The 24,582-nt window shown below is 47.6% G+C and overlaps 2 protein-coding genes across 3 annotated transcripts; one reads left to right on the forward strand and one right to left on the reverse strand.

Annotated features, from left to right (window-relative positions):
- The first annotated feature begins 3,890 nt into the window (after positions 1 to 3,890).
- Positions 3,891 to 11,219, forward strand: ASIC3 (acid sensing ion channel subunit 3). Its single transcript, XM_056799920.1, has 11 exons — positions 3,891 to 4,681; positions 6,521 to 6,671; positions 7,562 to 7,689; positions 8,064 to 8,265; positions 8,444 to 8,500; positions 8,724 to 8,874; positions 9,557 to 9,648; positions 9,840 to 9,919; positions 10,045 to 10,113; positions 10,770 to 10,828; positions 11,041 to 11,219. Exons 1-11 carry the CDS (start codon positions 4,136 to 4,138, stop codon positions 11,117 to 11,119), a joined length of 1,614 nt encoding a protein of 537 aa, XP_056655898.1. The 5' UTR covers positions 3,891 to 4,135; the 3' UTR covers positions 11,120 to 11,219.
- CDK5 (cyclin dependent kinase 5) lies at positions 10,199 to 24,533 on the reverse strand. 2 transcript variants are annotated; one of them, XM_056799925.1, is made up of 14 exons: positions 24,261 to 24,533; positions 23,810 to 24,061; positions 20,911 to 21,447; positions 20,257 to 20,345; positions 20,083 to 20,150; positions 19,319 to 19,379; positions 19,173 to 19,229; positions 18,178 to 18,273; positions 17,661 to 17,735; positions 17,364 to 17,460; positions 17,018 to 17,089; positions 15,258 to 15,316; positions 14,925 to 15,005; positions 10,199 to 13,255 (listed from the first exon to the last, which is right to left on the reverse strand). In XM_056799925.1, the coding sequence occupies exons 3-14, from the start codon at positions 20,945 to 20,947 to the stop codon at positions 13,208 to 13,210; spliced, it is 840 nt and encodes a 279-aa protein (XP_056655903.1). In that variant the 5' UTR covers positions 20,948 to 21,447; positions 23,810 to 24,061; positions 24,261 to 24,533; the 3' UTR covers positions 10,199 to 13,207. The 2 variants fall into 2 exon arrangements, with proteins under 2 accessions (XP_056655903.1, XP_056655902.1); XM_056799924.1 differs by lacking the exon at positions 10,199 to 13,255 and adding an exon at positions 14,153 to 14,674 and having other exon boundaries at positions 24,261 to 24,527.
- Between the last annotated feature and the right edge of the window lie 49 nt (positions 24,534 to 24,582).

Here is a 24,582-nt window from a genome sequence, read left to right on the forward strand (position 1 = left end):
GAAAATCTTGCACAAGAAATAGAGATGGTTTGTGGTTGCATTGATGGGTTTGAAAATGGCTGTGAATTAGCTTTGATTTCTCAGGCTACCAAGCTCAGGTAGGTAGATTCAAGACTTATTATTTGTAAGGAAAAGAATTCTGAAGATGCAAAGAAAATATATCAGCCCCTCCCCCATAAGAGAATCTGCCTCTGTTCCAGTAGACCCCACCCCTTTCTGCCTCTAAGACTTTGTCTCCAAAATCCATATGCCATTGACCTGGTGGGGCCTGCCGCACTTGGAGGGTCAGGTCTGCTTGGGGTGGTAGTGGTGGTGAGTGGAAGGGCTGTCAACTGGAAAAGGTCTTTTGGAGAAATGGGACTTTTATATCAAGTCCGAAACACTGAGGAATTTCAGTGGTCTGGTGAGAGGAGAATTTTTTTTTAATGTTCATTAATGTATTTTTTCCCACAAACAATTTTTGGCATTCATTTTCTAATATTTTGAGTTCCATGTTTTAACCCTCCCTTGTCTTCTCCCCATTGCACATGTGCTCTCATACAAATTCATATAAAATATCATACAAAGAATATTTCCATACTCATCATTTTAGGGAAGAAGACTTTTTTTTAAACCCATGAAAAAAATAAAGAACATTGTTCTGCTTCGATCTGTATTTAGACTCTATCAGTTCTTTTGATGGAGGTGGATAGTTTTTTTCATCATCAGACCTTTGGGATCATCTTGGATCATTATATATTGCTGAAAAAAGCTAAATCCTTCACAATTGTTCATACATTATTACTGTTGATGTGTATAATATTCTTCTGGTTCTACTCACTTCACTTTGCATCAGTTCATGTAAGTCTTCCCAGGTTTTTCTGAAATCCTCCTCCTCATCATTTCATATAGCACAATAGTATTCCATTACAATCATATACACAACTTACTCAACCATTCCCTAATTGATGGGCATTCCCTCCATTTCTAGTTCCATGCCACCACAAAAAAAAAAGAGCTACTATAAATATTTTTGTACAAATAGGTTCTTCCCCCCTTTTCTTTCTTTAAATCTCTAGGAGATACAGATGTAGGATTATTGGGCCAAATGGTATGCAAAGTTTTCTAGTCTTTTGGGGCACATTTATTGCTGTCCAGAATGGCTGGATTAGTTCACAACTCCACTGTGCATTAGTGTTCCAATTTTCTCACTTCTCCAGGTGGAGGAATCATTAACAGGCTGGTCTATTGTCAAGAATTAGCAACTAAATGACTTGCCCCTGATGAACCAGCTAAGGTGTCAGAAATGGGATTGAAATCCAGACCTTTCTAATTCTAAATCGAGCACTCTCCACTATACCACTAGATACAGATCCCTTTTCCCAGTACTTTTCCCTCTCCTCGGATGTGATATGTTTTCAGAGTACATTCCAGTCTCCTTCTTAGAAAGTCTCATCTCTCCAAGCCTCCAGATCTGCAGCTTTTCCTCCCCAGCCCTCCCATCCCCACCTAGCTTCATCCACTGGCTTATCCCAGCCCTTACAATCTAGGTCTGATCCTTCCTACTCAATTCCATCTGGAGAGACATCCCAGACAGAGATTCAAGAAAATGTAGAGTAGCAGTACCACTCAGACCACCTGCCCTGCTTCTAGCCTGACCCCTGCAGCCATCCCTTGTCCAGGGGATCAGTTCTGGGGGAGATGGCCCCTGACATCCTCTGCTTTGAAGATGCTACAGTCCTTGCCTCCTCAGCAGTCACAGCTCCTGGGACCCAGAAAGGCCTCACCACCAAAATTCTTGGCACTCTTAAATGGCTCGATATCAGAAGCGGATATGGTTTTATCAATGGAAATCACACTAAAGAAGATGAATTGCTGAAGCACCCTAAGGACCACAAGGCCTTTCCATCAGACCTGCAGCTTAATGAAACCTCTATGCATATTGTTTTTTCCCTTTTGGAATATGAACACTTTAAAAGCTTCTTATTTTCCTGTGTGCATCACCAGGGTTTAGCACAGTATTGTGCACATATGGAGTGTTCAAAACGTGTTTTTTAAAAAATTCATTCATTCTCTCACTCATTCATTCATTCATTCATTTTTGAGAGTGCCACTACCCAAGTACCCGGAGCGGTTCTTTTATTTCTTCCCAACTTTGTCAGAGACCTCAGTAGAGGATTATAGAATCATAGATTTTACAACTGGAAAGGAAATCCAGCCTCATTTTTTTTTAACCCTTTCCTGTCTTTGTATCAGTTCTAAGACAGAAGGCAGCTGATGTTAAGTGACTTGATCAGGGTCACATAGCCAGGAAATATCTGAGGCCACATTTGAACCCAGGTCTTCTCAACTCCAACCTCATTTTAAAGATGAGAAAGCTGCCCCCAGGGGCAGCTGGGTAGCTCAGTGGACAGAGAGTCAGGCCTAGAGATGGGAGGTCCTAGGTTCAAATCTGGCCTCAGAGACTTCCCAGCTGTGTGACGCTGGGGAAGTCACTTAACCCCCATTACCTAGCCCTTACCACTCTTCTGCCTTGGAACCAATACACAGTATTGATTCCAAGACGGAAGGTAAGGGTTTAAAAAAATAAAAATAAAGATGAGGAAACTGAGGTTAAATGATTTGCCCATATAAGGTCACATAACTAGGAAATAGTTGAGGCAGAATCTGAATCTAGATTTTTCTGACTCCAAGTCCTACATTGTCTCTCATAACAGGTTACCTTTAAATCAAAGGATTTAAAGCTAGAAGGAACCTTCTAAGGAAGAACCTAATCTATGGATTAGATCTCATCCTCCACCTCAGAAAATCAAAGTGCCAAGAAGAGAAATTACATGGCCAAGGTCACCTAGGTAGAAGGTGGCAGGTGTCTCGAAATAAGTCATTAGGGAGGGTGAATTCATACTAGCCAACTTGTGACCACCAAGTCCGCTGCTGAGCCCAGCTTGTTAAGTTGCTGCCATGGTCACGTGCCCCCATTTCCCTTCTTATCCTGCCCTTCAAATTGACCTTGCTCCAGTTGCCCAAATCCATATCTTTTATCACAGACATCCCATTCTGCTCCCGTAAAATGTTAAGATCCGGAAAAATGCAAAGACCTCCTTGCCCTAACCCAAATCTCTACCACCCCACCCCCGCCTTTCCAAGGGCCTAACATCCCCGATGTCAATGAGGCATCCTTTGGGTGCAAGCGTCAGGAGGGTCTCTTGGAAATGTAGGCAATTTCCTTGGGAAGTGTCATCTTTGCCCATATTTCCATTCATGCCAGGGAGTGTCTCTGATCGGCTTGCGGTCACCTAGCACAGGAATAGGAGGGGGTGGCATATGGGTCAAGCATTTGGGGCGAGGAGGCCATGGAGTTAAGGCCAAGGAAGCCCTGGACCGGTCCAGAGGATGCTTTTGGCCTCTTCCTAAACTGGCCAGTACCTGGCTCTGCTCCTCGGGATAGGAAACGTGTTTCTGAGGCTTGAGGAAAAAGAACTAGAGGAGGGGTGGCGCTGGAGAAGGGAAACTCTTGAGGATGAGGGGCCATTGGGTGGCCCAAAGGTCTCCCCTACATTTTGTGAGTGGCTGATTACAGGCAGGAATGGTCCCAGAGGTCCTCACCCGCCTGCTTCCACTTTGGCTTGGAGTTCCCCTCCCTCTACCCTCCCTGGCCTCTTGCGGTTTCTTGTTGGCGCCTCTGGTCTCTAACAGCCATCCCTCCTCTTACTTTCCCCCTCCATACCCCACTAATGGCTGTCTGTGGCCCCAGGGACCTTCCCTGCCTTCCCCAAGCTACCCTTATCTGGGCCTCCCTCAACCCCCCTTGATGGTGAAACCCAATCCTCTGCGGCGAGCACCTCCCAGCCCAGCAGGCCTGCAGAGCGGCCCCAGCCCTCCCACAGCCAGCTCCATCCTTACATCAGCATCAGCCTCAGCATCGGCCGGCGGGGATAGCCAGCCAGTAGTCCTACTCCAGGAGCCCCAGCCAGCCCCCAGCTGGCCTCCACAGAGCCTCTGGCTCCCTCCTTTGCCTCCTTCCCTCCGGACTCCCCTCCCTCTGGTACTTCTCAGCCTTCTCCCCTCCCCTCCACCTTGACCAAGATTTCTTGGGCATTCCTCTGCTCCCTCTCAGAGTTCTCCCCCGCTTTGGTGCCTCATCCCGGACCCAACCATGAAGCCCCTCCCGGGCCCACACGAGGAGGACATGGAGAGAAGGCGACAAGCCGCCGACATCTGTGTGTTTGCCAGCAACTGCACCTTGCACGGGCTGGGCCACGTCTTTGGGCCGGGCGGCCTGACCCTGCGCAGGGGGCTCTGGGCGGGGGCGGTGCTGCTCTCTCTGTCCATCTTCCTCTACCAAGTGGCGGACCGGATTCAGTACTACGGGCAATTCCAACATGTGACCGTGCTGGATGAGCGCGAGAGCCCCAACCTTCAATTCCCTGCCGTCACCCTGTGCAACCTCAACCCGCTTCGACGCTCCCGGATCACGCCCAATGACCTGCACTGGGCCGGCCCTGCCCTGCTGGGCCTCGAGCCTCGAGATCACGCGGGCTACCTGAGGGCCCTGGGCCATCCCCCCGCTCCCCCCGGCTTCATGCCCAGCGCTACTTATGACCTGGCCGAACTCTATGATCGGGCCGGCCACGCCATTCATGACATGTTGCTGGACTGTAGCTACCGAGGACAGCACTGTGGCCCGGACAACTTCACCACGGTGAGCAGCGCCCCTGCTTTTCTTTTTGCAGATCCCTTTCAGGTCAGGGAAACACCTGAAACCGGCCCGGGAGCCGCGCAGCCGCCCTGAGGAGCCCAGGCCCCATCCCCCACCTTCCTCTCCGCTCCCCCAAGGGGCCCCTCGCCTAGCTCTTGTGGCATCCCTATCTTGGCTCTCCAGGAGCCTTACTCAAGCCCTGGGGGAGCTCGCCTTCCCCTGGAACGTCCTGTTGGAGGGTGGAAGGAGAGAAGTATGGACGGTCTCCAGAGTATTTGCATCCTGATGCGGATCTGCCCCCATCGGCGCTTCCCGAGGCTGAGGCGTTAGGGATAGGCAGACAAAGCTTCCCCCAGGGTTTCTCCGACACTCTCTGCCCAACTTGTAGACAGTCGCCTCCCCTTTCTTCCCAACTGTAATTGTAGCTCCACCAGACCTCAATCCCCCATCATCGCCTATTCTGAATCACACCTCGCCCCAACCTTGGTTCCCACTCAACGCCCTGAAAATCCGTCCTCCCCCTCCCCACGGCTCTGAGCCGCACGGCTGCCTCACATTCCTACTCTGTGGGTTAGCTGGTCATGGAGATGGCATCATTTGGAAGAACACTGGGAAGATGTCCCTCCTCCCCAGTAGCTTCTCTACTGCCTGCACGACAGCTGAAGTAACAGGCAAAAGACATACTCATGATCGAAATCTTGGCATTCTTCCTTCCCGTGACCCACCACCCTCTTTGGGGGCGGGGCGGAGAGTGCTCTTACCGTGCACCCATCCCTGGGAGGGCTCAGCTCAAATAGAAGTTTCAACTATAGAAATAATAACAACAATTCACACGTGTGTAACATTTTAAAGTTCATTAGGACTCTGTACTGGGGTACTGTCACCGTTTTTACAGAGGAGGAAACTAAGTCTCAGAAGAGTTAGACGACTTTCCTAAAATCACAAGTGTATTAAGCTAGTAAATGTCTATGCCTTGCAAGACACCATGCTGGACTTCATTGCATGAAACCTCTAATCCTATAATGAAAATGAGTGTTTGAGCAGCTCTGTTCCCACCCACTTCTCCCCATGCCTGCCCCTATTATCATAGTCTACCCAAGCCTGAGAGCACGGGATCCCTAGGGGTAAGAGAAAGGAAGCATGGAAAAGTGGGGGGGGGGAGATCACAGGGTAGGAAGTGATCTCCAAAGACAGACCTGGTTGCAAGAGTTTCTCAGAGAGCAGGGGGGGGGGGGGGGGGGGTTGGTGCTCTAACCACTGTACTTCCAAGCTTCCACCACCACCCCAATAGAGGGATCCTAGAGGCTGTTAAGCCACTTCTCGCTTGGGCTCACTTGCCTCCTACCTCCACATTAATTATATTGATAATACAAATTCACAATGATAGAGTCCTCTGCTTATAACAACAGAGAAGGTGGTGCATGTTCAAGTATTATTTTCTTCATTTTATAATGGCTCAAAGAAGTCAAATGAGGCTCCAAGTTGTGAACTGTGCTATATAGATATTATTGTTTAGGGAGACAAGATCCCTGGTGGACCTGGCCCAGTCTTCTCTGGGATGGGGGATGATGGTGAGCATCCAAAGGTCAGATGGCATCTTCTCCATCTATAGGGCTAGGAGAGTAACATAACTGGGGTATACATTGGAGAGACAGACAGACAGACAGACAGACAGACAGACAGACAGAGACAGAGACAGAGAGACAGACAGACAGAGAGAGAGAGAGAGAGAGAGAGAGAGAGTGATCCAGAAGCTGGGCTACCTCTAGGCTTTTCTCATTCCCCAATATCACTCTGGTCCCTCCCCCATTCTTGCCATCTTTGTCTTTCCTTTCTCCCCAGGTCTTTACCAGATTGGGTCGGTGTTTCACCTTTAACTCGGGAGCTGATGGAGCTGAGGTTCTCACAACTCTTAAAGGAGGTGCTGGCAATGGGCTGGAGATAATGTTGACAGTGCAGCAGGATGAATACCTGCCCCTGTGGAAGGACAGAGGTATGTGGCACAGAGGCCAAGAGAGAAGGCGGACCCGTATAGAAGCTCTCAGAAAAGACTGGGAGATGGACTTGGTGGGAGAGAATTGGGGATGATGCATCAGTAATAAGGGAGAGAGAACAACCAGATATGGGAGGCGAGGCATAAAAGTATGGGACAAGGCACGATAAAGGAGAAGGAAAAAGAATGGAGAATAGTGGCCTAAGGATCTGGAAAAAGGATAGATGCAAGTTGTCAGGCTTATTCCTATCCTGTGAGATTGAAATCAGAGGTCTCAGGCATACCAACCTCCAAATTTCATCCTTGATGACCCTGTCAACAAAGCAAAATGTTGGTTGATGGGAAGGTGAGTTTGTGGGGGAGTAAGAGACTCAGTAGTATCTTGGGTTGTAAAAGATGGGTAGTGTGAGGCTGACCCTAAATGGCAATTCTTATGCCATGTCTTTATAATAGTAATGGGGAAGGGGCATCTACGTGACTTAGTGGATTGAAAGTTAGGCTTAAAGATGGGAGGTCCTGGGTTCCAATGTGACCTCAGGCACTTTCCTAGTTGTGTGACCCCAGGCAATTCTCTTAACTCCACTGTGGTTTAGCCCTCACTGTTTCCTGATTTAGGACCAATTGATTCTAATATGGAAGGCAAGGATTTAAAAAAATAGTGATAGGGACATTTGAAGAGCATAGGACACCAGCAAAAATCACTATCTGGTGGGTAGGGGGTTGAGGGATGCATACTAGACCACAGGGACTAGAGCTAGAGCTCTTCTTATCCTTAGAGCAGAAGTGTCCTTAGGAGGAATGCAAAGGATTCCCAATGGTGGTCCATAATGGGGCTAAGGTCTCATAGGAAAGAAGAGCTTTTATTCCCCCCTTTACTCTCCCCACTCCAGATGAAACTCCATATGAAGCAGGGTTTCGAGTGCAGATTCATAGCCAAGATGAGCCACCCACCATTGAACAGCTCGGCTTTGGGGTTGCCCCAGGATACCAAACCTTTGTGTCCTGCCAAAAGCAGCAAGTATCCTCTACCCTGACCTCAGTACCCTGCCTCCTCCAAGCCTTTGGTCTCCAGCACCTCAGACCTACTCCTCCAGATATCCCAGTTCCCAACTTCACTGACTCAAAAATCTTTCCTTTCCCTCAGATACTCTACATGAATTCCTTCTTATTTCTCAGTTCTGACCCCATCCAGATATTCAAGGGATGGCCTAACCATTTCCCTAGGACAGAGGTCATGTTCCCTCTTTCCCATCTCTCTCTCTCTCTCTCTCTCTCTCTCACTCACACACACACACACACACACACACACACACACACACACACACACACACACACACACACCTCTAGTTCCATTTCTTTCCCAGCTCTTCCTTAACTCTTCTTCTGCTATAGCTGTCTTTCCTACCACAGCCCTGGGGGGACTGTAGCTCTGTGTCCTTGGACCCCGACTTCCTCATGGATCCTCCAGATCTTCTAAACCCGTCTAATCCCAGCCCCAGCCTTAAACCAGTCTACAGCCTCGCAGGCTGTCACCAGGTCTGTGAGACTAAATACTTGTCTCGGAAGTGTGGCTGCCGCATGGTGTACATGCCCGGTAAGGGTCATGCCAAGAGTTGGGGGACTGGAGGTCAGAATCAAGATGGGCTCAGGGGACAGTTTGGGGATTAGGGAGAGTCCCTGTGCCCTCATGAAGCAGAGAAAACCGGGGAAAGACTAGAGGACTCTGAGGAGAGCTGGAATCTGACAGTCATAACACCGCACTCTCCCCACAGGCAGTGCCCCCGTGTGCAGCCCCCAACAGTACAAGGACTGTGCCAGACCTGCCCTCGGTAAGGAGTCCCCGACCAATTAGCACCGCTGAGGGATATTGGAGAATTACAGTGCCCAAAACACTTCTCCAAATGGAACCTCCGACCTCTCCCCACCCACCCTGTGGCTTCCCCGTCTCCTGGGACCTCCCGCTTCCTTTCGTGCCTCCGCTGAGCGCTGAGCGCCACGACACACCTCACCCTCGCCCCAGACCCCTGCATTCCTGTGGCCTCTCCCCCTTAGGCAGCATGGTGCGGAAGGACATTGGCTGCTCCTGCCCCAACGCCTGCGACAGCACGCGCTATGCCAAGGAGCTCTCCATGGTCCGAATTCCCAGTCGTGCTTCGGCCAGCTACCTGGCCAGGAAATACAACCGCAGCGAGCAGTACATAGCGTGAGTCACTTCCCGCCCCCAAAATAAAGACTCGCAGGTGCACTTGGGGACCGCTCCCCGCAACCACCCCTACACACAAGGCGGATCTCCCAGCGTTTACGCAGCAGAAGGAACTCCTACAACACTACCCTCCTCCGCCGCAACACCTCCCACCCCACCGCCTAGACAAGTAAACATCCCGGAAAGGGGCGGGGAGGGGGGACAAACCATGGAACAGACCATACATGGAAGCCCTCTCTCCCACGCGCACACATTCAGACACGCGGGGAGACTCTCCCAACACACACCGAGAAACTGCTGCCCTGAAAGTTGAGGAATAAGGTGTGGGGAGCGGCGAAAAACAACCTAAGACGCACGCATGTACCTCCACACACTCGGAGCAACTCCTCCATCACGGGCACACCTACACACCTGGGGATGAATATCCAAAACACAGGGGTTTCGTCCCGGGATGGGGGAGGGGAGAGACTTGGACAACTCTTCCTTCTAGCAGTGGGCTCAAACACAGCCACATCCACCCACCCATAACTCCCACACACACTCCCTACACACTTCCTGGGCTAACCCGTTGGCTCATTCGTCTCTGGATGCTTGGGATTGCATGCAAAGAAGGAGCAGTCTTCGCTTTTGACCAAGGACAAAAGGATCTAGGCGTCACCCAGTTGGTCACTTCTTCCTGCAGGGATAATGTTCTGGTGCTAGACATCTTCTTCGAGGCCCTGAATTACGAGTCCGTGGAACAGCAGAAAGCCTATGAAGTGGCCGATCTGTTGGGTGAGGGATGGGATTTGGGATTTGGGAACAGAATCTAGACTTCAGACAGATGGTAAGGGTATTGAAAATGGATAGGATCTGGGGAAAGGGTTGAGTTAAATGAGTCTCACTGGGTCAAGATGAGACTGGTGCTGGCTGAAAAGCAGAGAGATGAGGGCAGAATGGCTTTACTGGTGTCTCTTCCCTCCCAGGTGATATCGGAGGCCAAATGGGACTCTTTATTGGTGCCAGTCTGCTGACCATTCTGGAGATCCTGGACTTTCTCTTTGAGGTGGATTGGGAGCCCAATATATGCTTGGGGAGGAACTGGGATGGATGGGTTCTAGAGATCTGGCAGAATACTGGGCCAAGGAGTAGATAAGACCAGGATATTCCATGGCATTTCTCTCTTCCCAGGTTTTCCAAGACAGGGTTCTTGGCTACTTCCAAAATAGGAGGTCACAGAAGAGGCCCAGGGACAGCCTGGTAATACCACTAATAATACATTATTCTAGATTTGAGTTTTTAGAGGAATTTTCTCATAATAAATCCATGAGGCAGGGAGAACAAATATTATTGCCAAAACTTTATGAGGAAACTGAGGCTCTTAACTTTCCCATGGTAGAAGTTAATTAGTATCACATTCAAGAATTGAAACTAGCCCTTATAGCCCCAAGTCTGGTGTTTTTTTCACCTGGGTATAAATCAATCTTCATACAAACATATACACATTTGGTCTTGTTAAGCTGCCCTTTTTCCAGTCTCCTGAATAGAGTTCCTCATCTTTCAAATTTCTCCAGTCAAAAACAGGAGAAAAATCCTTGAGTCATCTGCAAGTCTGAATTTAGGAGAACTGGGTTGCATAAAAACAAAGAATTGGACCTGAAGGCTGGCTATTCAGTGACTGACATCAGGCAGGGGCAGTTCTGGAAGTGGGGGGTTAGAGGTGAAATGTAAAAATTCTCCAGCCTGGAAACCAGGAACCTGTGCAAGTCTTGTCTCTGGCACTTACTAGCTTTATGACTTGGGTGGAGACATTTCATTACTCCAGAGCTGTTTCCTCAACAGTAGAATGAAAAGGTCCCCCCCCCCAATATCTGGCTACCATTCCTGTTCATATCTTCCTATATCCCACACGATAGCTCCAACAAGGACTTGACATCTACCGAAGCCCAGGACCCCACCTCAACTCTATCCCCAGGTAATGAGAGATCACCCCATCCCACCCTCCTGAACCCCTGATCAAGACAAGGGGACTCTGACTGGTGCCTCTCCTTCCATTCCAAGGAAGTATGTGAGCAAGGGGAAGTCAAAGAAGCAAGCCTGAGTTGGGGTGGGGGGGGGATGTTTACATATGTCAAGCTTCATCTGGTCCTAACTGACCTCCAGATGTATTATCCTACCCCCTCCTAGGCCTCCCACTCCACCTTGTGCTGTCACCAGGACGGTTTCTACTTCACACCGGACCTGCTACCTGGTCACTCGACTCTAGAGTCAGGTCCAATCTGTTGCCCCCTTGGGGCTCCATTCCCTGCATGTACCTACCCTGCTAGCCCTCTCCAAATAAAGCTCCAGACTGGCATGAGACCAAAGTGGTTGTTTGAGATGACAGTGACTGTTTCACTACGGATGACATGGGAAACTGGCTTGGACAGGCCTTACATATGAGAATACCAAATTTCAAGGATGAAGGCTTGAAGGCCTTTCTGTTCAAAAACATCTTAGTGTCCTGTTGCATTGCCTGAAATTCTACCATCATAGCTTAATTACTTTCGGCTGAGTGCTCTGTTAAAAATGGTGAATCCTCTTCCTTTCCACCCCCAACTCCCAACCCAGGATAGGGTAATACATTACACTTATTACAAAGGGAAGGAGGGAAGAGAACTTTGAGTGCTGCAGGCTACCATTTTGGTAATCCCAAGAAGTGGTTGGATGTGAGAGATGCTGCACCTTCCTCTCATTTCTTGCTAAGTGGCACATATCCTCTCCCTGCTTACTTTTTCCCTCTGACCTGGAAGTCGGAGATTATCACCAGCCCTAGACCTAGCTGCTGGCAGAAACTCATCGTAAGTTGTCACTTCTTTCACTAAAACTTGTCACTGTAAGTTCTAGGTTCGATACCTTACAAGCTCCCTAGCAGAAGTCTCTTACATCCTATGATGATTTGAGTCAAGATGATGGGGATGGGCATGGGAAGCAGGGCCTTATCCTCTCGATGCTAGAAAACAAGCAGCCTATCTCATTATCCAGTGGCAAAAGGGTGGGGAGGGGGCTTCTGTATGTTAGAATTGATGGGAGGGATTTCATGGTGTCTTGATATATCTTGCCCACATGTACATTTCTATAGCACTTTATACATATTTCTGTTACCCTCAAGATCATACAAGGTGCTTTCTGCACAAGTGCAAGTACTATTATCCCCATTTTATAAATGAGGAAACTGAGACCCTGAAAAATTAAGGCAAATTGTCCACAATTACATAGGTGAAAGGCATCAGAGTTGAGACTTGTCATCTATTTCTCTTTCTGCCAAACTATTCCACTTTTTCAGTTTTATAGGGGTTGATCAAAACGAGGAAAGTTTTGACATTGAGGACATGGTGCCTAAAAAAATCTAGGATGTTATTGGGAAAGGGTATCATGGTAGATGGATGGCCCTGGGAGATGTGAGAGGAAATCTAAAAGGGATAGGGATAAGATTTCCCTCTACCAATGAAGGTCAGAGCCCTCTCTAAAACATAAAGTCTTGGGGCTCAGTGGATTGAAAGCCAGGCCTAGAGACAGGAGGTCCGAGGTTCAAATCTGGCCTCAGAAACTTCCTAGCTGTGTGACCCTGGGCAAGTCACTTAAACCCCATTGCCTAGCCTTTACCACTCTTCTGTTTTAGAACCAATACACAGTATTGATTCCAAGAGGGAAGGGAAAGGCTTAAAATAAATAAATAAAACATTGGCTTCATTGTTTATACCCTAAGGCATGAAAAGGTTAAGTGACTTGGCCAGGGTAGCTGGGACCCAAAGCTAAGGTTGCTAGGAGTAACGTTCTAGACAGGGGAGGTGGAGATGAGATTGTTGGGAGTCTTAGGAAAGAATGGTCTGGAGCATGGTTCTTCTACCTCACCTCTCCACTCAAAGATGGGAGAAAAAGCAACAAGCTATCTCCATTTTCAGTCAGGTCCAGAGTTACAGAAATATGGGGTAAGTGAAAAGGAAGATAGAAGGCAGTACAGTGGAGCTGCAATGTATTTAGAAACAAAGAGTTTGGAGTATATCCTTGAGGGCAGGGACTGTCTTTTGTCACTTTGTATCTCCATTCTTTAGCACAGTGCCTGGCACATAGTAGGTGCTTAATAAACCTTTATTGACTGACTGGAGGGCAGGAAGAGACTGGACAATGGCTCTGGAGGTATGGGTTCCAATCTTAGTTCTGCCACTTAAGAAGATGACCTATTATCCTGTCTCGGAGGGCTTGACTCTGTTTTTAATATTTAGTACTAAGCACCCTCTGAATTAGACAGGACTTGCATTGTCTTTTGAAAATAGAAAAATAATCCATCTTCTTCCCAAATCACCTCCAGACTTCAATGAAACACACTGGGCTCATAGCTGGCCTCTCTGGCACAAATACTCTGGGAAAAGTGCAAAAGAGATGATACCAATGAGAAATCTAGAAAGTTAGACCCCACCTTCCATATTCCTACTTCAACTTGGCCACAGACTCCTACCAGTCTGTCAGAGGACTCTAGGGCTTCCCCCTGGCAGTGTTGGGGAGTAGCAGTTGGGAGCAGAGGGCATATGTCTGACATTTTTATCTCAGGGCTCTCCCACTTTGAGCCATGATGTGGAGCGAATGGGAGAGGTCAGGGTAGAATGCAGCCAAAGCCATACTATTTATTAATAAATGAGAACTCTTGTTTTCCAGTCCTAAACTCACCCTACTCCCAACAAGTACTAGCTCAGGATGACTGTGTACATCTCCCAGCCTTCAGGCAGAAGCCAAGCATTAAGGTTCATCCTCAGGTCAGGTTCCATAGAAGCCTCAGAGTCAGAGTTGAAGGGACCTCGGGAACCCACTGGGCCAACAAGCACTTGAACAGGAGGAATCTTCTGTGGAACACCCCCAGCACAACCACTCACCAGCCTGAAAACCTCCAAGGAGGATGTGGACACTCTAACCTCCCCAGGCAGCCCATCCCATTTCTGGCTAGTTCCAATTGGTTAGGAAAGTTCTTCCTCGTGATGACCCAAAACTAGTCTCCAATTTCCACCCAGTGCTCTGACTTCTGCCCTCTGGTGGTCAGAGCAGACCCAGGCTAATCCCTCTTCTGAAGGACAGGTTTCACTGGGCCCTAGGAGGAACTGGACACCTGGGCTAGAAAAGCAGGGATGGGAGAGTGAGTGGGTGAAGACAGATGACTGGTGATGTCAGTAAAGTGGGGGCGGAGGTCACACAATCTTCATGCCACCTGATATCCATGCTTACAACAGAAAGACACATACTCCTTCCCTCATGACATAAGCCTAGATTGTGGGAAAGCCAATTTATGAAATTAAATAAAGTCCATACACAAGGAGGAGGAGCACAGGAAATGGGGGGACAGGGGCTCCGGCTGGCATCCATCCTTCACGCCCCATACCCCACCAAGGCTGACCCCAAATATCTGGCCCAAATAGCAGAGCTTAAGTGCATAGCACCATCCCCACCCCTACCCTTTTTCCGATGGGGTGGGGGAGACTGGGGAAGGCCAGGGGAGAGGAGAGGACAAAGGAGCCTCAAACCCCTTTGCTTCCAGGGTCTGTTTCTCCTGCCTCAAAACTTGAGGTCCCTGGGTAGGTAGGGAACAAGGTGGGCCAGCAAGGTGAGAGTGCATTGAGCAGCTCCCAATCGGGAGGCCTAGAGGAGGGGTTGAGGGTAGTGAGCTTGGTTCTCTGGTCAAGGAAAGGGAAAAGGAGACCCCTGACTAGGGAGGACAGAAGTCAGAGAAGTAGGGATGCTGCAAAGCTTCTTCCGCTGAGATGCGCTGAACTGGGTTACACTTGAGCAGGTTCTGAGGGAGAGGGAAAAATTGGGATGGGGCTAGATAGGATGAGGACCCCGTCTCTAGATCCTCTAGGAATCAACCTTTCCCTTCTCCCAACTCCCAAAGCTCCCTGAGCTTTGTAGCTCCCAACCATCCCCTCCCCCAAATACTAAGGAGTACATGCACTCCCCCAAACCTTCTGTTACCTCCAACCAAGATCAGCCTAAGTGCTCTGACCTCCCTGCCCCCAAGCATCTTCTCTCTCTGGGCCATTTACCTGCAATAGGTCCCTCCCTGTGGCATTGAGCTTGGGCACAACATTGACAAGTGATGTTGTTGCTGGATACATAGGGTAAGGCTAGAAGAGGGAAACAGGATCTTAGATATATGGCCTGGGAAACAGTCATGGGAACTGGAGGGGTGTGATGGGAGGGAATTAGAATTAAGACATGAAAAATGGATGGACTGGGGAAAAGAAGTAGGAGACACATGGGGTACAAAAGTAGAGCCATGGGAATCAGAAAAATGGAGGGATGGCTACAGGAGGCCTGGAGCTCATATCACAAATGGTCCTTCAAAGCTCTAAGTCTTTCTCTGAACCCACACCTACCTTATAATCAGGAAGCTTAGTCATAGCAGGCCACTGTTCCTCAGTTGGGGTCCCCAGCAATGTGAAGAGTAGGGTTAAGGGTTACTTAGGCTGACGAGAATGGAGGGAGGGCTAGTAAGTCTGAGATCTGGCATCCTTTCTCCAACCTCTACTATTCTATTACTCCACCACATATATGTGAACAAAAAGGAGTAAGTGGGGGAAGCTAGGCAGCACAGTGGATAAAGTGCTGGGCCTAGTCAGGAGGATCTGGGTTCAAGTCCGGCCTCAGATACTTCCTAGCTATGTGCCCCTGGGCCGGTCATTTAACCCTGTCTGCCTAGCCCTTGCTTGCCTTTCTGTCTTAAGAGTTGTTACTAAGGCAGAAAAGGGCTTAAAAAATAATTGTTTTAAAAATCTAATAACATTGGGAACCACTGATCCAGATCTTAATAAACTCCTTCATTTTACACATGATGACATTGAATTCCAGGCAGGTGCAATCACTTACCCAAGGAAACAGCAAGCAGCAGAGCAGGGTCTTTTGTCTCCAAATACAGAACCCTTTGCACAGCAAACCATACAAACCCTCCCTTTATCAATGAGAAAACCAATGGCAGAGAGGCAAAAATGGCCAAGTAGGAGCTGAAATCAAACTCCTGACCCCAATCCCAATCTCTCTTATTGCTGAGGAAACTACCACCCTAGTCACTCAGGCCAGTGACTGAAGCTAGTCCTCCTTACATCTTTCTGCTTCTTTTCCCCAAATATGGTCACTCATTGAGTCCTCTTCATCCCTATCTTTCTAGGCATGCTCCTTTATTTCCCCTGCCTGACCCAAGGCCTCATCATCTCTTGCTTAGACTCCTGGCCCCATCATTAGCTTCACTGCCTCCAGTCCCTCCACCTCCACTCCATCCCCCACAAAGCTGCCAAATGGATATTCTTAAAAGATTCTGATCATCTCCTTCTCTCACTCAAAAGGCTTCAGTAGGAAGTTCCCTGTAGCTTCTAGAATAAAATACAATTTCTCCTTCACATTGAATGCTTTTCATGGCCGGACTTCAATCTGTTTTTCCCAAATGACTACAATTAATCTTCCTCACACACACTACATTCTAGCCATACTAATCACCTTGTGTATATGTTCACCATCTCCTGCCTCCACATGTTTCCATAGGTGACTGCCCCTGTAGAATAGGCACAGAATAGAAAGTAGAATACTTTCTATCCTCCCCTCTGTCCTCTTGGAAATTTTTGCTCCTCTTAGGACTCAGCCCAAGTGCCTCCTGCTCTATAAGGTCTTTTCTTACCACCACCACCCCTCCCCAGTTATTGATGTCTCTCCAGCCCTCAAACTACTGCTTATACTTTTTATATTTATTGATCTGTGCAGATGTTTTTTCCTCCTAGTGGAATATAAGCTATTAAGGGCTGGGACTATTTTCATTTATCCCTGGTATTTGGCACATAATAGCCAGTTAATAAATGTAATTAAGTCAAGTTCTTCTCACTGCACCACTATTTCTTGGTTACCAGAGCAAAACAAATGTATGTGTCTAGTCCTTCTAATTTCCCATCTGGTTGCCCCCAAATTCCTGAATCCTTTGTACGGTGGACCAAGTTAAATCTCCTTCTCCATCCCTAGCCCAGTTCATCTCTATACTCTATTTCCTATGGGTCTAGGATTATAAATTAGAGGTTCTCTTGGCCCTAGTATTTGGGAAGGGAAATTCTTTAGCTTGAAGGTGAAGTAGAAATGGGAAGAAAACCCTAAGGATATCTAAAGATCCTCTTCAGCTGGTCATCTACATCATTCCCAGGGAAGAGAGGCCTTCCAGCATTTGCTAGTTCTGTGGGAGACAGAAAGTAAAGATCACTACCTGGGAACATCCTATCTTTAAAACATCTTCCCAGTGAATTCCACCCCATGTCTTATACCACCACCACTCAACAGGCTTCAACTTCTCCTTACTCCAAGGCTCTTCATCCCTGCCTCCCCCTCTCCTACCCTGGCAATAACTTATCCATAACTCCTATTTCCTGAGAAAATGGGGTCTACTTGTTAACTCTGATAGGGAAGAATAGCTGTGAGCAAGAGAGATCTAGGTTTCCCCATTCCATCACCTGCAAAGATGCATCCGGCTGACCACATGTCAATGGAAGTAGAGTATAGTTTGGCCCCAAACAGGACATCTGGTGGGCGGTACCACAAAGTGACCACCTGGAGGAGATGAGAGGACCCCAACCTCTAATGACCCTCTAATACGGGACAGTGGGGTTAGGAGAAGATCAGGAAAAGGAATAGAGATGAAAGAAGAGGAATAATGTTCCAAGGAACCAAAGTGAGGCAATGAGAAGGTCTCTAGGTTCTTCTCCTTCCTCCCCCAGCCACCTTCCAGGGGCCTAAATACCAAGACTCACCTCTGCAGAATAACATCGAACAGGGATCCCGAAGGCTCGAGCCAAGCCAAAATCAGCAAGCTTGAGCTCCCCATTCTAAGGGTAGAGAGATAGGAAGTAAAAGAGAAGAACACTTAGCACAGTCAAGATCAGAAAGGGATGCTAATGACAATGACAATTACTTACATTTCTATAGTAGGAAAAGCTTACAAAGTGAGTTTCTCACAACAACCCATGGAGAGATGGAACAAGTATTATCTACTTTACAGAGTAAGAAACTGAGGCTCATGGAGGAAAAATAATCTGCGCAGGGTCACACATGTATCTGGGTTGGGACTCAAACTCAGGGCTACTGACTTCAAATCCAGTGGTAGTTTTTTCCTTTTATATTATTCTTTCTCCCATATAAAGAAAATCTTCTAACTGATCCAAGGAAAGCTGCTTCCTCCCAGCCAGAGTTCCCAAACCTAGACCAAAGGCACTCCCCTTCCTACTCCTACCCCTTTCCACCCTCAGTCCCTTCTCCCTGTCATCATACCCGGTTAATTAGAAGGTTCTGGGGCTTCAGGTCCCGGTGTAAAACATTACGGCTGTGGCAGAATCCAAGGCCTTTCAGTAGTTGGAAAAGGAATGACTACAGGGAATGAAAGAAGTAGGAAAAATCAGACATCCCTTTTTACTCTCCCTATCTAGCCTTAGTCTAGACTGTTCTCCTATACAGTTCTAAGTCCAGTCAGAGGAATCAATCCATCTTTCCCCTGCAACATGTACCTCTCTCATTTGGGCTTCTGATCCTACCTCAACTTCATCTACCAACCCCACCACCAGTCTAAAACAAACTTATACTTCAGGGCCCAGTAAAAATCCTACCTCTTCCACAAAGCATCCTTGAGTACTCCAATCTACACTCTTTATCCTGACCTGTTGTCTCTTACCTACACACTTCCTGGCCCTTAATCACATACTGTCTTCTTTTTTTTTTAAACCCTTACTTTCTGTCTTAGAATTAAAACTCAGTATTGATTCCAATGCAATACTGTGGTAAGGGCTAGGTAACTGGAGTTAAGTAATTTGTCCAGCGTCATACAGCTAGGAAGTGTGTGAGGCCAGGTTTAAACCCAGGATCTCCCATCTCTAGGCCTGGTTCTCTTCCCTTGAGCCACCTTGCTGCCCCAATCACATACTGTTTTAAATCATTCTCTAGCTATTTAATGTCTGAGTTTTTTCTTTATAATAATACTATAAGCTCTGTGAAAACAGTGTTAAATCTCTGTCTTTATTTCCTACACAACGTCCCTTGAGCTAAGCTAAGTACACAGTAGGTGCTCAATAGTTTCAACTTAATTAGATTGTGTTATATGATTTCTATCTTTGGCTCCCTAGTGCCAAATGCTGGTTCTCTATACACAGTCGATGTCTAATATATTTGTTGAATTGGATGGAAGATAGACTCTCACACTCAAATCAGGTCAAATTCCCTGTATGCTCCTTAGGACTGAAATTCAACCCTTGCTTCCTCAATTACCATCTCACCTTCACAATCTCAGGGTCCAGGTCTCCATTGCAACTGTCAAAATATTTCTTCAGATCCTGGGGGAAGGGGAAGAAAGATGGGTTGTCTCAGCCTCAGTCTTTGCCCATCAGGGCTGCCCCTCCCCTGGGCTGCCCCCTCTCCTTACTTGGTCACAGAACTCAAAAACCAGGGTCAGTTTCTTGTCACTGTGCAAAACATCATGAAGCCTTGTTGGTAAGGAAGAGAAAGAAAAGGAGAAAGGTGAATTACGCTGACCTAGAAGTCTAGACTTAATTCTCTAATTCTAGTCCCTAACATGAACTTTTTACATGAATCTTTAGTTTCAACTCCTAATCTGAATCCCAATTCTAACCCCTAGAACTCCAATTATAACCCTCTATTCCCTAACTTAAATTTCCAACTTGAATCCCCCAACCCAGTTTCTTTTAATTCCTAAAACCATGCTTCCCCCACTCAAGTACTGATATCACCAGTGAAGAGTCACAAGATATAGTCTCCTTTCTCTATACTCTTTCCTCCCAATTTCCTCTACCTTAACTCCTCAGCTGCATTTTCAAATATCATTCTGGGGGCAGCTAGTTGACTCAGTGGATAGTTAGGCCTAGAGATGGGGAGTTCTGGGTTCTAATCTGGTCTCAGTACTTCCTAGCTATGTGACTCTGGGCAAGTCACTTAACCCCCACTGCCTAGCCCTTATCACTCTTCTGCCTTGGAACCAATACTAACTATTGATTCTAAAATGGAAGTTAAGGGTTTAAAAAAATATATGAATCTGTATGTACACTCAAATCCTACCTGACTCTCTCCTGCCCCTCCCTATTAACCAAACAGATATTGATACAAGCAATGAAGGACCCATTAATATAGCTCCCCTTTCCCCAATTCCTTTATGTCCTTTCCCAAACAAACCTGACAATGTTCTTATGCTTCAGCTCCTTAAGCAGGCAGATCTCCCTCAGGGCAGAGCTTGGTACCCCCTGGGAGGTGATGGAAAGAAGGAAGCAATGAGACTAGACCTTCACTAACCATATTCCCAGGGAAGCCCTGATCCCCAAGTCTTGATCCCACAATCCCAGGCCCCACCTCATCATCGTCATCCAACCGAACCCGTTTAAGTGCTACAATTTCATGCGTCTCTCGGTTTTTGGCCTTGAACACTGTTCCATAGGTGCCTAGGGAGCAAGAGGAAATGCAGCTTTATGGTATAGGGAGACTGAAGTAGGGGAGAAGGGAGGCTAGATGAAGAATGGGAGGCATTTAAGTTTTAAGGAGGTGAAGGGGCCAGTACTTCTGAGGGCAGGACAGATGGGATGGGATGAGCCTGGAGATTTTCTGGTGGGAGATTGACTATGAAGGCTAGTCCTAAACAGAGGTGGGTCGAGGAAGGAAAGGAAATATATCTCTAAGCAAATGGAGGGGGGTGGTTGGGGAACAATTTGGGGAGATCGAGAATAAGATCTTTCCTGGCCGGGAGGGAATCAGTGTTTATTGGTATGTGTGTGTCTTGGGGGGAGGGAGAGGGCGATTCGGGAAGGGTAATATCTTTGGAAGGGGGTATCTTTTGCAGGAGGGGGGATGGGGCTTCATGCAGGAGGGTGTCAATGGTTGCAGAAGTGGGGGTTGGCTGCCTGGGGAGTGGACATCTGCAGCATGAGGGAGGAATTTCGGGTTTTGCAGGGGAATAGGGGGCGGGGGGGGGGGGGGGAACCTCTGCAGAAGAGTCTTCCAGCTCGTTACCTTCGCCTATCTTTTCCAGCTTCTCATACTTCTGCATCACGGCGACCACGGAGTGCCCGGCGAGCCCCAGACTCCCAGGTTAAGACCCAGGCTCAGCTGGGGAGGAGGCTCCAAGGAGTCCCCCCAGGCCGCGCCCCGCCCCGCTTGCCTGCCTGCCCTCTTGCTCGCCTATGCGTGGATTATGGGTTCTGAAGTCCGGGAGGCTTCCTGGCCCCAGAGAAAAACTGGAGCTAGCGGATGCCACAGAACTACCAGCCCCGTCGTGCTCTGCGCCAAGATTCGCCTGTCTTGGACTCCAGGGACGCCAGCCGGACAGTGGAAACAAACCCCGGACTTCAAATCCCAGAAAGCCTTTTTGAGTCCGCCTTTTCGGGGCCGTCGCCGTCGCAGCGCCTCGGCTCCCATCATGCATCGCGACCGAAAGTCCTTCCTCCATCGCGGTCTATTCTAGGACTACATGTCCCAGAATGCAGTAGGTAGTCCAGGGTGCACTGGTTTCGGAGGGCTGGTCCAGAGCTTGCACCCGAGCCTCTCCAGCTGTACAGGAGTTAATAGAGCAACGTGTGAAACAGTTCCTGGTGACCTCCAGATGATTCTACTATTCCCACACCCAACCCCTTCCTCTAGACCCTCCCCCCACCTACTACTGCAAGTGATCCCTGGTGTTGTCCAGCTGACACCCAGGGTTTTACGGTTTGACCCCAAATGACAAGCTGATCACAAGAACGGACAAACTCATGGGCCAGAAGACCACCGCTCCCCTTCCCTCCTCCATAGATCTGCTTCCCTCCTGGGAGTCTTCTGTTACTCTCCAGCCACTATTCTTCCAACTTTGCTGAGGAGAAGGGCCTTTAAGAACTCAGATCATCCCAGGATGCTCCAGGAGGTCTGACTTAGAATAACAGAATGTGAAAAGTCCAGTCTCTTTTTTTAAATAGATGGAATCTAGAAAAGTCTGTTTAAAGGTGAAATAGGGTGTTAGCTGAAACAAAGAAGTCTGAGGGGTATTGCAGGATGTAATAAGCCTTTTCAGAACCCCAGAGATGGGAGCACAGACAGCTATTACATTAAATAAAAATAGATAGCATTTTTGTAGTGCTTTATAAATATTTCACTTGATCTTCATAATAAACCTGTGAAGTAGATGCTATTAGTTAACTTGTCCAGAAGCTAATAAATGCCTAAGGTCAAAATTGAACTCAGGTCTTCCCAACTCAAAGTCTGGCTATCTACCTCACTGACACAAAATTAATTAAGTATAGGCTCCTTATGGGCAGAGACTATTATTTCATCTTTGTACATCCCTAGCACAATGCCTTGTATATAATAGGTACCTGATCAATATCTAATTATATTGTAAGTTATAGTAGCTATACTAAATAATATGTATATGGCTTAATAGTTTATTAAATTCTTCCAGAACTTGTTTTCACATCCATAATGAAATTTGATCATCTCAATAACTGCCAAGTGGAAAAGAGAGATATTAACCTCATTCTACAAATGAGTAAACTGAGACTCAGGGACGTTATGTCACTTGTTCAAAAGTCATAAAGAACGTATAGTAGGAAAAGCACTCACTGTATTTAGAATCACAAGACCCGAGTTAGAATTCCAGGCTGGTTATTTATGATCTGTTGGAACTTGAAGTTATTTCACCTCAATGTTTTCTAGTTTTCTCATCTGTGAAATGAGGGAGCTTGAGCTTGAAGATAGCTTCCACCTTCAAACCCTATGATTCTGTAATCTTAACTGCTGAGACTAGATCACAGGTCTTCTGACTTCCTGTCCAGTGCTGTTCCCATCAGAGCATATACTCATATATGTTAATCAATACATTACTTCTTTCCTTTGCTCTTTTTTCAACAAATATATAATAATTGACATGTATAAAACTTTTCAGTTCACAAAGTGACCTCCTACTCCACATATTTCATTTGATCCTTATATCAATTCTGGGAGCTAAGCAGGACAGATGTTATCCCTGTTTTACAGATAAGGAAAGTAAGTTGGTAGGGCCCTGCAGGTTTAGCCTCTTGACTCGTGCCTTATTGGTTTTTCAGCACAGATGGAGAGATGGAAGGAACCTTAGAGGTCATCTAGTTTAACCCCTTACATTTTAAAGATGGGGGTGGGGGGGAAGCCCTCAAAGATTGGAACTTGCCCAAATTTGCCCTGGTATCGAATGGCAATGCTGGAATTGAACTAGGTCTTCACACTAAATCCTATTGACTTTAAATTGTAAGAGACCGATTCTAGTGTCAGCTATGTACAAAAAACTATGCTGGGCCTCGATGAGGACACAAGACAGAAGCCAAGGACAGTTCTGCCCTGGCTGAGTATACGAAATGGTTGGTCACAGTGGCCTATGTGCAAAGTTTAAATAACACAAATGTTTACCAGTTTTACTAGCCATTCCTAAAGATATTCACTGGCTGGGTGTATACCCAAGAGGCAGAGCGAGACTAAGAGTTAATGACACATAAAAAGCAGTTGTCTACCAGCAGCATAGGAAGTGGGTTTCCCTAGGCTAACGCCTCTCCACAAGTCACACTATGGTAGAGTGCCAATCTGCAGTCAGAAGCCATAGGTTTCAATCTCAGCTAACTGTCCAAACAAGCCAGCTCAACTCTGGGCTTCTAGCCTCCTCTTCCATAAGAAGGATGCTTCTTTGCAGAGGCAGGGGACTAGGGCTCCAGAATGCTTCATATACTACCAAGCCCTGTGGATGTGTGGATTCCATTTACTGAACTTTTTTTTCTCCTTTCTAAAATCCTGGTGACAAGTTATTAGAGATGGCTCTCTGGAGGAAGGATATAGCTGAAAAGGAAAATAAGGCAAAAACAAAGGTTATAAATAAAAAGAATGTTTAAAGATAAATGAACACCCCCACACATACACACACAAAGCTGTCAGACTTGATGACCTCTAAGTTTCCGTGCAGCTCCCAACGTTCTTATTTCCTGCTCCGTGCTGGCTTCAGGTCATTCGCCTGTCCTTGCTCCTCTTTGAAGACCTTCTCTCCAGGTATCAGCTCAACAAAACATCTGCAAATTTTTTCAGTGTGTTCTGCTGCCCCGGGGATACAGAGACGTAGGAGGCACAGTTGGTCTTTCCTTCAGAAGTTTGCAGTTCTTTGGGGAGATAAGACCTGCAAAAAGAACTGCGATTAGTACAGAATGCTGTATGAATTCTCAGGAGAGAGATATCGTTACTTTGGGCTCCTGGGAATTCAGGGAAGGCTTTGTGGAGGAGGGACTACCTGAGCCCGTCCCCATGAGGAAAGGGAGAAATTTTGGCGGGGCTAGGAGGCAAACTCTGCTTCAGAATTGAGGGCTAGTTGTACGTACGCACGCCCACCCTGCCTTTCCTGTGCCTCAGTTTCTCCGCCTGAAACTCTCGTTAGGATAAAGCCGTCTCCCTGCACACGCCTCAAAACTGAAGTGACCAGGTCAGGAGTCAGCGTCTCGTTGGTGTATGACATCCTAACTCCAGGGAAGTCCCGTGGGGTGGCCTGTATCATCCCCCCGTGGGTAGGCCGGCGAGGATGAGGGGGGAGTTCCTGCAGCTCCGCCCGAAGCGGCCAGTGCCGGGCAGTGCCTGGAAGCGCGCTCCCTCCCCCCCTTATGCACATCTTCTCCTCCCGGGCTGTAATGCCTCCCCCCCTTACAC

This window comes from Monodelphis domestica, chromosome 5 (assembly GCF_027887165.1).
Source record: "Monodelphis domestica isolate mMonDom1 chromosome 5, mMonDom1.pri, whole genome shotgun sequence".
NCBI classification, from domain to species: Eukaryota; Metazoa; Chordata; class Mammalia; order Didelphimorphia; family Didelphidae; genus Monodelphis; species Monodelphis domestica.

Coding starts and splice junctions, on each gene's coding strand:
- ASIC3 (XM_056799920.1), top strand. CDS start 4,136: ATGAAGCCCCTCCCGGGCCCACACGAGGAGGACATGGAGAGAAGGCGA. Junction 4,682..6,520: donor GCCCGGACAACTTCACCACG/GTGAGCAGCGCC, acceptor CTTTCTCCCCAG/GTCTTTACCAGATTGGGTCG. Junction 9,649..9,839: donor TGAAGTGGCCGATCTGTTGG/GTGAGGGATGGG, acceptor CTTCCCTCCCAG/GTGATATCGGAGGCCAAATG.
- CDK5 (XM_056799924.1), bottom strand. CDS start 20,947: ATGCAGAAGTATGAGAAGCTGGAAAAGATAGGCGAAG. Junction 18,274..19,172: donor TGGACCCTGAGATTGTGAAG/GTGAGATGGTAA, acceptor CATTCCCTGTAG/TCATTCCTTTTCCAACTACT. Junction 14,675..14,924: donor CAGGGAGGGACCTATTGCAG/GTAAATGGCCCA, acceptor CCTCTCCCTCAG/AACCTGCTCAAGTGTAACCC.